This window comes from Urocampus carinirostris, chromosome 7 (genome assembly GCF_059441175.1).
Source record: "Urocampus carinirostris isolate Australia breed hairy pipefish chromosome 7, RoL_Ucar_1.0, whole genome shotgun sequence".
Taxonomy (NCBI): domain Eukaryota; kingdom Metazoa; phylum Chordata; class Actinopteri; order Syngnathiformes; family Syngnathidae; genus Urocampus; species Urocampus carinirostris.
In genome coordinates this window covers 39,326,858-39,343,297 of record NC_142355.1, presented here as the reverse complement: position 1 = coordinate 39,343,297, position 16,440 = coordinate 39,326,858, and the positions used below count along the sequence as shown (strand labels likewise).

At 39.6% G+C, this 16,440-nt stretch overlaps 2 protein-coding genes across 3 annotated transcripts in view; one reads left to right on the top strand and one right to left on the bottom strand.

The window, feature by feature from the left end:
- The window catches only part of LOC148363293 (tyrosine-protein phosphatase non-receptor type 5-like), a 73,444-nt gene extending 70,193 nt beyond the window's left edge, over window positions 1-3,251 (bottom strand). For both annotated transcript variants that reach the window (XM_088340916.1, XM_088340917.1), the window contains exon 1: window positions 2,950-3,251. The gene's annotated coding sequence lies outside the window, so the exon portion shown is untranslated. The remainder of the gene's footprint in view (window positions 1-2,949) is intronic.
- A 5,624-nt stretch (window positions 3,252-8,875) lies between these two features.
- Window positions 8,876-16,440, top strand: part of LOC148363291 (receptor-type tyrosine-protein phosphatase eta-like) — a 59,032-nt gene continuing 51,467 nt past the window's right edge. Inside the window, exon 1 of the mRNA XM_088340915.1 lies at window positions 8,876-9,016. Coding sequence (XP_088197041.1) covers window positions 8,951-9,016 — 66 coding nt within the window. The 5' untranslated portion in view covers window positions 8,876-8,950. The remainder of the gene's footprint in view (window positions 9,017-16,440) is intronic.

Here is a 16,440-nt window from a genome sequence, read left to right as displayed (position 1 = left end):
TCCATCATCTGCACCATTTATCCTCAATAGAGGTTGCAGGTGAGTGGGCAGGGAACACCCTGAACTAGTTGCCAGCCAGTCACAGCTGTCAAAACATATCATGCGACTTATTTTGTATCATTTCTTGCTTCTGAATTTTTTTGCACGAAACCGAAAATATATGCCTTGTGACTGATTTTTTCAAAATATTGTTGCTGCTAAATGTGGTTGTTGTACTGTTGTGACGATGCACTATTCTTTTTCATGCACAACCCTACACTATTCTTATAACCTAGGCCAGTTTTGAAGCATTACATTCTAAATAATTTGTTCTGCCTTTTATCCTGATAGTCTTTTATCTTTTATGCTCTTTAAAGTCTTTTTACATGTTTACCGTAGATTGCTATGTACAATGTCATTATATATAGTGATTATTACGTTGTTATCAATGGCAATAAATACAATTCAATTTAAAAGGAACAGGAACTAGATACAACTTTTCTTCCACTCCTATGATCAAAGTCGAGAAATACTTTATTCTCTGATCTTTGTGAGATACAATCCAAACCACCTATTTTACAGTGGTGTGATTTTGTAAAGAATACCACAACATCCTAGGCAGACCAATAAAATTGTTTAATTTCAGCTTGCATTCACTGCATGTATATTGGTTGAGCGGTCACGTAAGCAAGCCAAGCCTAAGGTTTGCCTTCAAGGTTCCTTACTTTATTTTTTTCTATTAGTTCTTAACTCATTCAATGTCATAACGTATTTTCAGAAACATTGCCCTTGAGTGCCATATTGCAAAAACACTATTTTTGTTTTGTTTTTGTTTTATTTTTATTTTTTTTTAATAATTTATTATTCATGCACTGTGCAGTGGTTAGCCCATTCGCCTAACACGCGAAAGGTCCCCGGTTCAAGACCGGGTGGAAACATTTGCCTGGAGAGGGATGGGCGCCACCAGACTGTACTTGCCCAAGACACACCACAGTAAATGGTGCCCCTACAACTCCAGTGGTTATGGGATACACCCACTCACCCCATATTATATCACCGTTACATGGAAAAATATGAATTTGATCAGATCTTTGTCCACACATCAAGGAAGCCCCTACTTGCTTGTCTTGCCTTCTGTATGCAGTGATTGCAGTGTGTAGGGGGCTCTGTATGGTGAGTATAGGTGTAGTGAAGCAGTGTGATCAGAGTAGCAAAGATATGGATAAGTACAGACATTTAACGCTTTAGGCTTCGCCATTGTCGGGACAGAAAGGGATGATGTTTTGTGCACGTCCCCAGGAACGCAATCGCGATGGTGACCGAAATCGTGTGATCACGTCACCGAAAACACCAAGCAATGAAATGTTCTTGCAATAAAGTGCCCTTGTGTTTATGGAAAGCATTGTTTAGATATTTCAGGTATCAAAATGCAAAAAAACTAAGCACCAGAGAGAAAGTTTTGCTTGAAATGCATCCTTTCACAAAAATCCGTTTTTCTTAGAAGATTTCTTGGAAACAAGTATTTTTAAATAACTTAACAATGTCCAACGGTTGTTTACTGAACATTGGTAAAAGCTAGGAATATACTTTTTTTTAAATAATAAAAGATGAGGGTTGAAGCTTTCTTTTCATATGCCTTATGCCTAAATGGCTACTAAACTATTTTTTTCTGTAGGCCTTCAAAATTAGTCAAATGTTGCCATATGACAACAGAACGCCTCCCACAGGCAATATTTTATATTGCAACCTATTGCTTGACAATGATGTTTGGTAAACAGAGAAAGAAAAGAAAGAATCGTAGGCTTTCCTGGCAATGAAAGGGGTGTAAATTCCCAGAAATGTTCTTTAAGGTATTGTTACTATTTTTCAGGGATGGTGCATAAATTGTATTTGAGAGAAAGTAGACTTGATAACTTCTGTTGGTTATCTGTTGAGGGTTGGTTAAGGGTACGGTTGCAGGGGACACCTGTACATTACTTTAATAAAGGCAGCAATGCCTGACAGATCTGACAAATGCACTCCCTTTCACCAAATAAAGAGTCACCACAGAAGATCTTTAGGCTTATAGTCGAAGAGGGAAAAAAATCAGCTACAATGGTGTTGCCCTTTTTTGTGCTGACTCAAAGCTGCGTATCGGGTGTGTTGCTGATGTGCTTATGAGGCAATGAGAGGAAAGTGCAAAGAGAACAGAAACATGAGATTGAGTCACCCGTGACAAGATCTATGTCATTGAACTCTGACTGATGGCCATGAACACAAATTAAACTTTACAAAAAATGACCTTACAATGCTTAAGAAATGAAAGTATGTGATTACTTTTATCTTATATACTAGTCCCCTGCAGCTCCTTTTCTGAATTCTCTCAAAAATACCATCCACACGCTATGCAATTCCATGTAATATGTGGTGCATGAATAATTCAAGTATGCAGCATGGCAAATAGATTTAAAGGCTAGAGGAGCTAAACCTGGATTGGCGGCGAGAGAAAACGCTACGATGCGAGCGCGCTGCATCTCATCATCCAAGCAAGCCCGGCAAATCCCGTGCAGTCATTCATGCTTAGACAAAAGGCCATTCATATCACATGGGCATCTACGGTGTGCTCGGGAAACCACACAGAGTGGAGAGGGACGGATTAGTAATGAATCACCCAGAGGGGGTGGATTCCTGCATATTTCGTTAGTAACTCCTTTATCGTCTGGCATACGCACTCACGATCCGGGCTTCAAATGATGATATAGGAATGCGAAAATACAAAGCTGATGAAGGACAAACCTGTTGTCCATGCAGGCTGATTCACCTTTTCGCAGTCAGGAGAGAACAGCGGCCATATAATGCACAGTGGCTTCATTCTACAATTGGTATTCACCACATGTCGCACAACCACAAAAGGGGATAGACCGAGGGAGGAGAGGGAGGGCCAGTACACTCATCCATAGTCTTAAGTCTGGTTAAGATAATTCCTCTTACCTGACTCGGGCTCTCCTTTAAATGGCCATCTGGCGCTCTCCTCCCGCTGAGCCAAAGAGCAGCAGCCAAACACCGATTTCTTTCTTACTCCTTTGCGATGAAGCTCACTCAGATCCAGGGGAAGGGGTTGGGGGGGCAACCAAGAAAAACGGTGACGGAGGAGAGATGCGTGCGAGCTTAGCTGAGGCCGAGGGGACTTCTGTGGCGAGTGTTTGCGTGCGTGAAAAAACGCCAAGCAATTGCAGCCGATTGGCTTTTGGTTGTATGCTGGAGCAGAGTGAGATCCACAGGCGGCAGCTTCATCGAGGTAGATGCAGCAAGAGGAGGTTTGGTCGCCTTGGCAACAGAGCGGGAACCAGTGAGCGTGAGTGAGGGAGGAGAGAGAAAGACAGTGAAACACAGGGCGGTTTTATTTATGAGAGATCTATTTCAGTTTTTTATCTATCTAGTCATCTATCATTTGAAATAGAAAAATAATTTGAATAATGAGTAATCCTTCGGTTGCAGTGATTAATGGGGGGCTAGAACCACCAGGAAGAGTGCAAATGGATGAAGTAGCGACACCCCTTCATAAAAGCTCCCATGTGTCAAACTTACCTCGAGCTGACGTCCTCACAAACAGAGAGTTACGACTGTAGCAAAATAACAGCTATAGATCTACAAACAAAAGTACAGAGCACAGAATTGCAGTTGAAATTCGTGGTCTTTAGAGTCATTAAACAAAAATACAAAAAAAGTCTGAGGGCTTCTCCTTTCAGTTTAAGAAAGCAATTTAGAGAGCAGCTGACTGGCTGCATGCTAGCATCGGGTGTCTTTAAATGTAGCCAGGTCTTTGCAATGATTTAAATTCAACCATCCGGAATGTTACGGGTTCCCAAACTTGTAGTATCAGGTCATCCATTTAATGGGTAATGGTTCTACCAGGGGTAGCTCGTGAGACTTGTTAAGTAACCTAGCCATAGCAGTGGCCCAGATCTGCAGCACCGCTACTCCCTTCTCTCCCAGCATCGCGTCGATCTCTTCCAGAACCCTACAATAAGCCACAGAGAACCAGCTGGTGATCACCATTTTTTGGGTTCTTCTGATTCACATCAGAGTCCTATGTAACTGATGAATTTATTTAAAATGTAACGATCGGCTAAAACCTAGCAATACTTAGCCGTTCGTTTCGGAGGCCACATTGACTTGTGCCCCTACACCACTGTTTGACTGATACCATGCACCAGCGTATCTCAGTCATGCGCACCAAACACACACATATACAACCTGCTAACGTGATAGCATTTGCTTTCTGCTGTCTGCTGCAAAACACGATGCATGATACGTTGATATCAATGACAATAAAGACAATTCAATTCAAAATATGCGAAGCATTAAATCAGCGATAAACAAAGCGCGAAGTAGCGAGGGACTATTGTGGATACAAAGTCCTTCACCAGACAAAGAGCCTTTGAGGTTTTAATATGTCACAAAAGCAATGGGTTAGGGTTAGGGTTAGTGTTAGGGTTAGGGTTATGATAACCATAAGTAATGATAACACCACCAATTTTGTTTTTTGGAACAAAATCATTTCGTTTCAATGATTAAGGACAATTATCAGAATTGTCACATGCTGTTGTCCTTAAATGTCGAGGTCTGGCTCATCTCTGAAGAGCAGGTGATGCTGTAAATGGTAAACAGTGGCGACCAGATGATGAAGGTGAAGTATTTGAGTCAGATCGGGAGGCTACTCTTGCTACTGGTAACCATGGAAACCAGTACTATATACTTTATGTAGGGAGGCAAACCCTTATCCAAATAAGGGGCTTGTAGAGGGAGGGGCGCCGCCATGCTGGCCTTGCCCAAGACCATTGTTAGAATGACGCTGTTATAAATAACGTCGTTAAGTAATCGTGTAATCTAATTAATTATTTTTACCACATTACAACGCCATAACCATTACAGATGGTCAAAAGCTTGTGTAATAACCTGTGAAGCCCTTTGAGACTCTTTGTGATTAAGGGCTATACAAATAAAAATTACTTGACTTGACTTGACTTGACTGTTCATCTCCATTCAACTGACTCAAATACTGCTGAGAACATTTCAAATTCTTTGACATACAATAACTTCTTTTTAAAGTAACGGAATAAGGTACCTTTTCTGGTAACTAGTTATTTTTACTATGGAGTAATTCAGTTCCCAACTCAGTTACTTTTTAGAAGAAGAAGTGAGTAACTATAACTATTTTGTTTTTTGAGGAAATGTGCCCAACACTGCCCAAGACACACCACAGGAAGTTTGGTACCTCGGATCTGATGTGCGACAGCATGTGACAGTACTGATGCTAGATCTTAAGTCACTGGGTGAAAACTTTTTTTGTTTGTAAAATTTGAAGTACCACATTGTACAATACACATTGCATCACTTGTGGCTTTCAAATGAATCAAATAGTAAGGGAATGAACAGAAGGGAAAAAATGCTAAAACATCAGGAAAAAATATACAAAAAAGCGGCAAATGTTTTTTTCTCAGTTTTTTATTTTTCCCGTGTGATTTTACTTTTTTAAAAATTACTAAAATATTATATTTTGTGGGGATTATTATTCTTTATTTTTATGTTTTCTGTTTGGCAACCAAAAACAAAAACTTCAGTTAAAGGTTTTCACAATCCTGATGACGAACATGAGCAATTCTTCTTTTCACTGGTTTTGCAAAATGTCCACTGGGTGGCAGTACTACCTGCATCGTCGCGGGGACTTCAATCTTAAGGAACCGAGCATTATGATTCAATAAATTGGCTTGACTTTTATTTATCTGCTCTGTTTTAGGAACCGTCCACAAAATTTTAAATCCAGCCTTAAGTGTACAACACTTTAACGCAATTGAAACAAACTCAATTAATCTGGTGTTTGTTTCAAATGATGGTGGCTGGAGTTGCATGGAAATTAATGCCAGTGACTAATACAGTTATCCTTTGCGATAACGCGGTTTACTTTTAATGGTTTTGATACATCATGTGCATTGTGTTCTGTAATCCGATAGGCTGAACCTCGGGTCTCAAACTTGTTGCCTGGTGGCCAATTGCAGCCCCCAGGATGATAGTTTGAGGCCCCTTCCATTGTATACAAGTTGAAGGGACAGTGTGTATTATTAGACCACCGGATGACGCTGTATTCTGTCATGCAACCGAAAACGGGTAGCAATAAACAAGGGATTACTTTACAAGTCAAAACGTCATAATATCTGAACACCACGCACAGAGAATTATATTCACTTTCCTGCATTCTGATTTCTGTAATCATTGGTGATGGATAGCAACCCACTACTACTGCTCCGATTTTAAGCATGAACACCAATTGGAGACACCTCCATCCATCCATTATCTGTACCGCTTATCCTCAGTAGGGTCGCAGGGTATCTCATGACCTCAGAACTGTGCCGCAAACGCGCTAACCACTGCTCCGCCGTGCTGCCCTGGAGACACCCAATTTTTTATTTTTGATGAAGGTCTCTTAAAAAAGGTACTGACAGGCTTAGAGGCCGCTTCTTCCCCATGGCCATAACCACCCTGAAGAAGCAAGAAAAATGGTAAGGAAATATAAATCTTAAGATTTATTTGGGACTTTATGTTGCTTCTAAATGTTAGAGCCGTACTTTTCTTTACACTATTGTCACAATGCACTATTTGTCACTGAACTATCGTTACAATTTAGGCCAGAGTTCCAGAACAACTTCTTTATTACTATTTACTATTAGTATTTATTTATATCTACTACTATTTATGTTGAAATTTGTTTACCTAAGTTTTCTCTTTTAGGTCTTTATTGCGTTCATCCTGAAGTGCCATGTCAAATCTTGTTGCAAACATAATACACTACGCTGCTATCAATGACAATAAAGACAATGTAATTCAATTATTTTGTGGATTTTTTTTCACAGTTGCTAGTTTTTTCGATGTGTCTACACATTTCCATGTAAAATGTTGTTGCTTTGATTAAGTGCCTTTGCCAAAAAGCAACACTATGTAGCAGTCATAGTCACCTGTGGAACTGGTTAAATATGCTAAATAACAGGGAAACTGACATACATAGCTGCTTGACAAAGGCTGTGAGAGAATGCCCACGCATACTGTTAAACTGCCATGCATGTAGCTCTAAATCGGAAGTCACAACTTTTTATTTTCTTTTGTTACTGATAAGCACAAAGGACAACCAGTTTGATACAGATTTTTACAAGAACAGCTTATCATGATATACCTATGTTATTACTATGTTAATACAAGGTTGTAATTAGTAGAAGTAGGGGTAAAGTAGGTTCAGTCAACCACTAAGCATCATGGCAGTTAGATATCAAATTACAATTACCCCTCAGTATTGAGCTATTTTCAGGACCAATCCACGGCGTACTCAGTTGTTCTTTTTTTTTTTTTTTTTGGTTACCTGGTGCCCGCGCGCACCATGTTGTCGACCTCTGCTCTAAATTCAATTGAGTTTCTATAAAACCACAGATGGGCTCCGGCAGTCGTGTCATTACTTAAGTCAGGGGTCTCAAACTCGCGGTTCAGGGGGAAATTGCTGAACTCAGGACATGAGTTTGACGTCCCTGCTTTATTGACCCTTTGCACATGACGTCACGTTGCCTTTCCCGGCAAAAAGAGAGCCATGGTGGACGGCAGAAGCACCCTAGCAGTCAGCATTTGATTGAGCATTTGAGTTGTAACAAACATCAATTATGATGACAAAAGAATATAACCACGACTTTTTACGACGGGGATTTATTGTTGTGCGGTGGGCTGCGGCCTCAAGGTTCAGATTTTGGCATTTTATAGCATCCCTTTTGATGAAGATAGAAGACGGCGATGTTTGTCTGCAATAAATGGAGGGACTGGTGTGACGAGGTACAACACTGGCAGCCTTCAAAGGATTTCAGGACTTGCAGTGAGCATTTTGTATAAGGAATCAATTTAATGTTAAGTAGGTGCATGTCATGTCAAAGACACTCGATATAGCTACAAATGAGTTACCTAGTGCCAACTAGCTAACATTAGTGTCTTAACGTTGCCATTTCCTACCAATTGATGGGAATGTAACTAGCAGCTTTTATTGCGATTAGTGTCAAGTGTTCTTCTCTCATCTCATCTCATTAGCCGTACCGCTTATCCTCAGTAGGGTCGCGGGGGGCTGGAGCCCATCCCAGCAATCATCGGGCAGTGGGCAGGGGACACCCTGAACTGGTTGCCAGCCAATCGCAGGGCACACAGGGACAGACAACGCATTCGCTCATTCACACTTAGGGACAATTTGGACCGGCCAATTCACCTGAAATGCATGTCGGGGAGAACATACAAACTCCGCACAGAAAGTCTGGAGCTGGATTTGAACCCACGACAGGTTCCCATGACATGAACTGTGCCGCACAAGCGCTAACCACTGCGCCGCCGTGCTGCCCACAGTGTTCTTGTTAATTTTGTTAAACAAAATTCAGTAAAGTGTTTAATTTGTCTTTTAGTAGCATATTTGTAATTAAAGTAATTAGAAGTCATCAAGATACATTATTGCAACAATATACTTTCGGATTACGTTAATGATTACATTTTTCAACTAGTAACTGTATTGGATTACATTTTCAAAGAAAGCCAACCCAGTTTGCGCGCTAGTGATGCATAAGTGTACAATGTCTGCCCAGAAAAGCCCGTTAACTTGAAAAGAGTATTCCTCTTTTTTTTTGTGCCCTTAAAGGGACGATGCATTCCTTCACTCTTTGTGGCCAAGTTATGATCGGAATGTTGGATGGATCCTTCAATCCTGCTTGACCAATTTGCCCTCGATTACGATGAGGAGGAGGGGATAAGGGGGTTGCATTTGAACTAATTCATGCCATTTTTCCGAGAGTGACGCGCAACTTCCTGTTCTCACACAGATACACTCTTTCTCCCTCTCACTGTCTTTTTATTTTGCGAGGAAATGACACATTTTGAAAGAGAGTTGAAACAAGTTTTAACGTGACAAGTTCCAGCAACCATGAAGACGTCGCCGCTCATCGTTGCCTTTTTGTGGACTTTTCTGCAGTTTAGTGATATTATGAAGGTAAATGTCATTATTTTTTAACTTCTAAATCAAGCGTGCTTGCTCCTCTTACGTGATAAAGAGTTGCCTTTTTCTCGAGCGCACCTGCTCCCAGCAGGCTGCCTGTTTCACATCTGGTGCAAGGTTTGTGGACAAAATTGCCAAATATAAACTGTCTTTTCTCAAAAGGCGTTGTTCTGGTGTGCTCTCATATGAATAGAACTTTTTCATTCGCGTGAAAATCACCTCATTGTCTCGTTGTGTTTGTAATACACACACTGACCTTCAGTTAAAAATGGATAACAATGATATATTCCTCTCAACTGGGCTCATCAGCACAATTCAAAATTAAAACTACATTAATATTGTGCCAGAAAAACACAGCAGAAATACTACAGATATATGACAAAAATATTACTTTGTAAAGACTAGAGAATACAAAAGAAATACCACAAAAAATGTTTACGAAAAAAAAAATACAACCGTAATACTACAAAAATACAAAAATTGTAAAACTACTGTAATGCTACAAAAATGCAACAAAACACTAAAGATATGCAACAAACATTCTACTGATAAAATGCATCAAAACACTAAAGAACGACAACAATGAATATTATAGATGTTACTGCACTAATGCTACAATGTACTACTATGATTTTTATAACTTAGGCCAGTTTTTCTAAGCACTATGTTGTATTTTCTTTGGGCCTATTCATCCAGATAGTCTTTTGTCTGTTTTCTCTTCAAAGTCTCTATATTACATGTTTTACCCTGAAAGGCCATGTCCAACATCGTAGTATAGACCTACAATGTTTCACAACGTTGATACTATCTATCTATCTATCTATCTACCCTGGTCATATCCCTCGAGAGGGGTGACCGACAGTAAGACAAACATATACAAAAACAAAGAAAATAAAAAAGGGAAAAAGTAGCAATAAACACACACAAAAATATTTGGACCATGGCCAACCCAAATGCCCAAACACCCAAACAAGTTAAGCACCTCGGCACCCAAGTTGGTCATACTTTCGTCCCCCCAGATGAACTGGGACACGAGAAAGCGGCCATGTCACTTGGGTCAGGGTTACACAACACACTTTTCTGTTCAACAGCAGGGCCCGACAGCTTTCACTGGTTTACCCCTGCCGCATCATACAGGTGCCCTGCCCATCCCTTAGAATACATCTAAACATCCCACTATCCTTTTACAACACCTCTCCACTCATTCCTATCACCAACAAGAGCTCTAGCTTCCACTATATTTAGACCTCTTTCCTGCAGTGCACTCATAACACCATACACGTTGATACTAATAACAGTAAAGACAATTCAAGTCAACTCACATGTATTTGTACAGCCCTTAATCACAAAATATCTCAAAAGACTACACTAATTCTAATTCTACAAAAAAACTACTGCAGAAATACTAAGAAAATTGAACTACAGTAATACTGCAGGAAAAACTACAGAACTTTAACAAAGATCTGACACCAGAAATACTACAAAAAAATACTTTAAAAAGTCCAACTACAGTAATACTTCAAAGCTAAATATCGAATGAAGTTCTTAATACAGTGACTTGGATATTATTTTGCTTTAATCGTGTTCGTTTCAAAACCAATTTCTTTAAACTAATCTAATTCAAAAGAATTATAACATGTAGATGTCTGCATTTATATTTGTTAATAAATAAAAAACATGGATCTGTCTCCAAGATCGGCCCCGTAGCCAATTTTTTTACCCAATTCGGTCCCCAACTCCAAAAAGTTTACCACGCCTGGAGTAAAACATTACCCTGTGAATGACACTAACTCGCCAGCCTTGTTTAAAAAAGAAAACACGTTGATGATTATTTTAACAATATAAAAATGAAACATATTAACATGCAAAGAAAATAACACTTGACATTATATGCATCACCATTAGAAATCCCAGCGCTAAAATCCCTATTTTTTCTTTGGGGGGTCCACACTTCAGCTGTAATTCAATGTTCATAGTCGAATTCTTAACATTGAAAGTGTGATCATCACAACCAGTCAAGTCAAGTCAAGTCATTTTTATTTGTATAGCACTAAATCACGAAGAGTCTCAAAGGGCTTCACAGATTATAAATTCAGCTTGGATGCAAGTATCAATTGTAGGGAGAATATCTCTGTGATGAGAAATTCAGCGACCTCTTCCTCCCCTGTGCTTGAAACGACGCTAAAACGTGATTGATGCAGGAGTGTTCAACAGATTGAAGACGTATTTATACATGATCTGTATTTAATGAGTAGCACAAAAACAAGATAACACACCTTGTTGTAACAAAGGTAGAGTTGCAAACCTTTGTTCAAAACGTGTTACAGTACTCATTACCAAAAAAAGTAGTTGCATTCTAGGAATATGTTGCAATGTAACGCGTTACTCCCGACACTGATTACAGGCCTTATATAAATCAATTGAATGCATCAAGTAAGTCAAATTTATCAAGTAACATTTACTTGAATAGGAGTAGTTTGACTAAAAAGTACATTACTTTTACTTGATTAGAAAACTTTCCTATCCCTTATTGACTCTCATCTTAATTGGGCTATATATTTTAAATAATGCTGGAACCATATTTTCCACCAAAAAAACAAATTTGTGTTGGCCAAACACTCCCTCACTCAATTAACAAACCGGACCTATAATTACTTGAAAAACTGCATTCTTTTGGGGTTACACTACTGCACAATGACACATCGCGATATCGATTGGACTTCGGTAAATCGTGCAGCCCCTCTGTGTAATACTCATTACAAAAATGGAGCAGTGATACTAAATGTGTTGTGGACAATGTTAAAAATGAATTTTAGTGTTGTGTGGTTACAAAACTGTGTGAATGGATGCTTGCCACGCTGGTCTTTCTGGATCCAAAAAGGCCAGGGGTTAATAATGGCATGCATGGCCCCAGTAGGGTGGGTTCCAGGAGAGTAAAAACACTGTCGCAGTTTACCTTTAGCCACACGTTTGCTTCTGCTACGGCTTTTTATACTTAGATTGTTTATGCGTCAGTCAAGTGAAGAACCTGTTGCAGTATTTATTTATTTCTGTACCAAAAATTCAGCCGGGGTAGTATTGTACAAAACCAAGATAAGGGTTTCAGCCAGGATATTGTTATTATCCTGGATTAAGGTAGCCTCAAATTGGTTGCATGAAAGGAGGTTATCAGTAATTTCACATTCTTTGCAGGAGATCCCTACAAATTCCATGAAATATACATATATCTACAAAAAGAATGATAAAATACAAAGCAATTTCAGATTTTTACTCGCTGAACAGATTTAAAGTCGAACAACAACATGAAGTCCCTGAAATACAAACAGTATTTTATTAATAAAATAATAAAAATTAACTCTTCGGTGCTATAAAAATGTCAAAAGATTAAATATTTAAAATACTATTTCAACTAATTTAGAACAGATCCTTTGAAATAAGTAAGACAAAAAGCAAAACAAGATTGAAAGATGCAATGCACTATGCTTAAAACAAATCAATTTAATTAAATTGAGTCCAAATTTGTCTTGTTTTTCTGGTTTTTATACGTACAGTACTTTTTTTGGTCTTCTGTACTAAACTCCAATTTTATACAACAACTATCGAGCCCTTTCCATGTTTGTAAACAAGAATGACGTAGCCAAGCTGCACGTACACTGTTGAAGCAGAATGACAGAATTTGTGTCAGTTTATAGCAGCTCATTGATACAAAAATATCTAAGATGATAGATAGGAATAGCTCAAAAAAAAACACATAGTATGAGCTAGCAGCAATATATCGACTTTATTTTAGTCATCAAAGTCAACAACAACAAAAAAAATATTTTGTTAATGCTGGATCTTATGAAAGTACTGGAAAAAATGAAAAATTGGTCTTGAAAGTGCTTGAAAAGTGCTTGAATTTGGCAATGAAAAAGGTGTACAAATCCCTGTTACAAGAATCTATTGTTTTACTGACAGCGGGTTTACTGTACTGTAATTTAGCACATGAAACCGAATTGTGGTTGATGTGGTTAAAGAAAGATGAACTTCTGGGCAATTCACATGCGCTTTAAGGGGGTCATATATCCTTACCATCATATTAGTCATGTCAACAAATGCAGAAGTGGTGTTTTATTTCCGTAGCGTTGCAAAGGCAACAGAGGAAGTTGATCCTGAATGTTCAACATATGATAACACATATTGTTGGCTTTGACTTCAATGGCACAAAAATATTTGAGTGGTTGCTTTGCCTGGAAGAAGTTTTTTTGTGAACTAGGGCAGTGCAAAGCGACCAGAAGGCCACGAACTGGTACCGGGCAGTGGGTAGTTTTTTTAGTCAAGTCAAGTCATTTTTATTTGTATAGCCCTAAATCACGAAGAGTCTCAAAGGGCTTCACAGATTATTACACAGACTATTTTTCAGCCGACGAGAAGAGTAGGTTATTCATATGCTATGGAGTAGAAGTGAGTTTTAAGTTTAGATTTAAACATTTCCACTGAGGTTGCAGATCGGATCTCAGGGGGAAGAGCATTCCACAGCACCGGTGCCCGGATGGAGAACGCTCTCGAACCAGCAGAACACTTCTTTGCTCTTGGGATCACCAGAAGACCGGCACTCTCAGATCATAGGCTTCGGACCGGGACGTAGGGGCAAATCAGATCTGAAAGATAAGAGGGAGCAAGTCCATGTATGATTTTGTACAATACTAAGAGAACCTTGAAATCACATCTATGGCTAACTGGGAGCCAATGCAGGTTAGCCAAAATCGGTGTTATGTGATCGTACTTTTTTGTCCTAGTTCAAAGCCTCGCTGCGGCATTTTGTACCAGCTGAAGTGACTTGATTCTAGACTTCGGGAGACCAGAGAGTAGTGCATTACAGTAATCGAGACGGGAGGTAACAAACGCATGAATTATAATTTCCGCATCAGACTGAGACAGTATTGAACGGATTTTAGCAATGTTACGAAGATGGAAGAAAGCGGTTCTAGTAATTTTCTTTACATGCATTTCAAAGGATAGATCAGGGTCAAATATGACACCTAAATTTTTAACTGAGTCACTCTGTGTGATGTGACATTTGTCAATGTTCACAGCAGTTTTTGAGAATATATCACGGCATTTAGATGGACCAATGACTAACATTTCGGTCTTTTCAGAGTTCAGACGCAAGAAATTGAGTGACATCCACTCTTTTATCTCAATGAGGCAGGCCTCCAAATTTCCACAGTTTAGTGTGGGAGATTCCTCCAACGGAAGATATAGTTGAGTGTCGTCTGCGTAGCAGTGGAAGCTGATATTGTACTTGCGAATAATATCACCTAGTGGAAGCATGTAAATGCTGAAAAGAAGGGGGCCAAGCACTGAACCCTGCGGAACACCGCAGGTAACATTAAAGGGCTCAGATGTCATTTCACCATATTTAACACAGTGCGTCCTATCTGAGAGGTAGGATCTGAACCACGAGAGGACGGTTCCTGAGAGACCAATCCATTTTTCCAACCGTTCTAGTAGGAAATTGTGGTGCACTGTGTCAAAAGCAGCACTAAGATCCAGCAGCAGCAAAAGTGATGAAGCGCCAGAATCCATTGCCAGTAGGATATCATTTGTTACCTTGATCAGAGCTGTCTCAGTAGAGTGGTTAGCCCTGAATCCTGATTGCATGGATTCAAAGCGGTTATTCTCGGATATGAAAACATTTAGCTGCTGTGCCACTACTTTTTCAAGTACTTTAGAGAGGAAAGGTAGGTTTGACACAGGTCTATAATTACTTAAGATTTCTGGATCAAGGTTGGGTCGTTTCAGTGTGGGTTTAATAACGGTGAACTTAAAAGCTGCTGGAACTACACCTGAGGAGAGTGATATGTTTATAATATTTAGAACTGAAGGTCCAAGGACGCCAAAAAGACTTTTAATAAGTGAACCTGGGAGCGGGTCGAACTGGCAAGTTGTCGGTTTGGCTGCATTCACCACCTGTTTGAGATCATCAAGTGACAGTTCACTAAAACCGGACAATTTCCCAGGACAGCCACCCTGTCGTGTATCTGTAGATTTCAGCCCTTTAGTATGTGTGGTATTAATAATTTCTTTAGCAATTTCTTCCTGTATGCATTGAATCTTCTTAGTAAAGAAGACCATTAGGTCATGAGCAGAGTGCGTCGAACTATCTGCAGTAGTCTGTTGCCTTGTAAGCGATGCTACAGTGTCAAAAAAGGCTTTGGGATTGTTCTTTTGAAACGCAATCACCTTCGAAAGATAGGCCGATTTTGCAGAGGCAAGGGCCGCTTTATACTTTAACAAGCTGTTCCACCATGTTTGATGGAAAACCTCAAGCTTGGTAGCGCGCCATTTTCTTTCCAATTTCCTGCATTCTTGTTTAAGGGTTCTAGTTTCATCAGTAAACCAAGGCGTGCGTCTTTTAGGACGTGATTTTAGCTTCATGGGCGCTATTGAATCCAGGACACTAGTCAGGGTGGTATTGAACTCATTCATGAGTGAGTCAATCGAGCCATTGTATGAAGGAAAGGATGCAACTGCTCCAGGAAGGAGTTCAAAGAGCTCAGAAACTGTGCCAGTGCTTATATTGCGTCCGCTAAATCCTTCAGCTTTTTTAACACTACATTTAGCTAGCACCTCAAATGTAACTAAATAATGGTCCGAGATAACGGTAGTACACGGTAACACCATAATGTTTGAGGTTAATCAAGTCTAGCGTGTTCCCATCTTTATGGGTTGGCAAATCAACCAGTTGATTAAAACCAAATGCATCAATTAGAGACTTAAACGCAATAGTAAGTGAACTGAGTGGGGAGTTCATATAAATGTTAAAGTCCCCCATAATTATAATTTTGTCTGCATAGGTTACTAGTTCAGACAAAAGTTCAGCAAATTCGTCTAAGAAAGTTGTGTATGGCCCAGGTGCGCGATAGATAGTTATTACATAAATTGACAATAGAGAGGACCGCATCACAAGAGCCTCAAACGCCTTGTAATTATTAGAGGTACGAGGATTAAATTTGAGCGATTTTTCAGAAATTAGCGCAACACCACCACCCCTCTTCAACGTGCGCGCTATATGGCTACTCTCGTAGTCTGGGGGAGAAGCATAATTTAGCGCTAAATACTCATCCGGGCGTAACCAAGTTTCACAAAGACCCATACAGTTAAGTTTATAATCACGAATAACGTTATCAACAAGTAAAGCTTTTGGAGCAAGCGATCTAATATTTAAAAGACCAAATTTTAGCTTTGCTGAATCATTTGACTTAGCTGAACTCTTTGTAGTCTTTGTCGAGATCTTCAAAAGATGCCGCGGTTGTTGCTTTTCGTGTGCGCTGAGTGTAAAGCTTCGGTTGTCCGGCGAGGAATGAATGGTGGAATTAGTTACATCCTCGCGTCCATCTTGCTGCTTAGACTTCGCACGCTTCGCACATCTACCC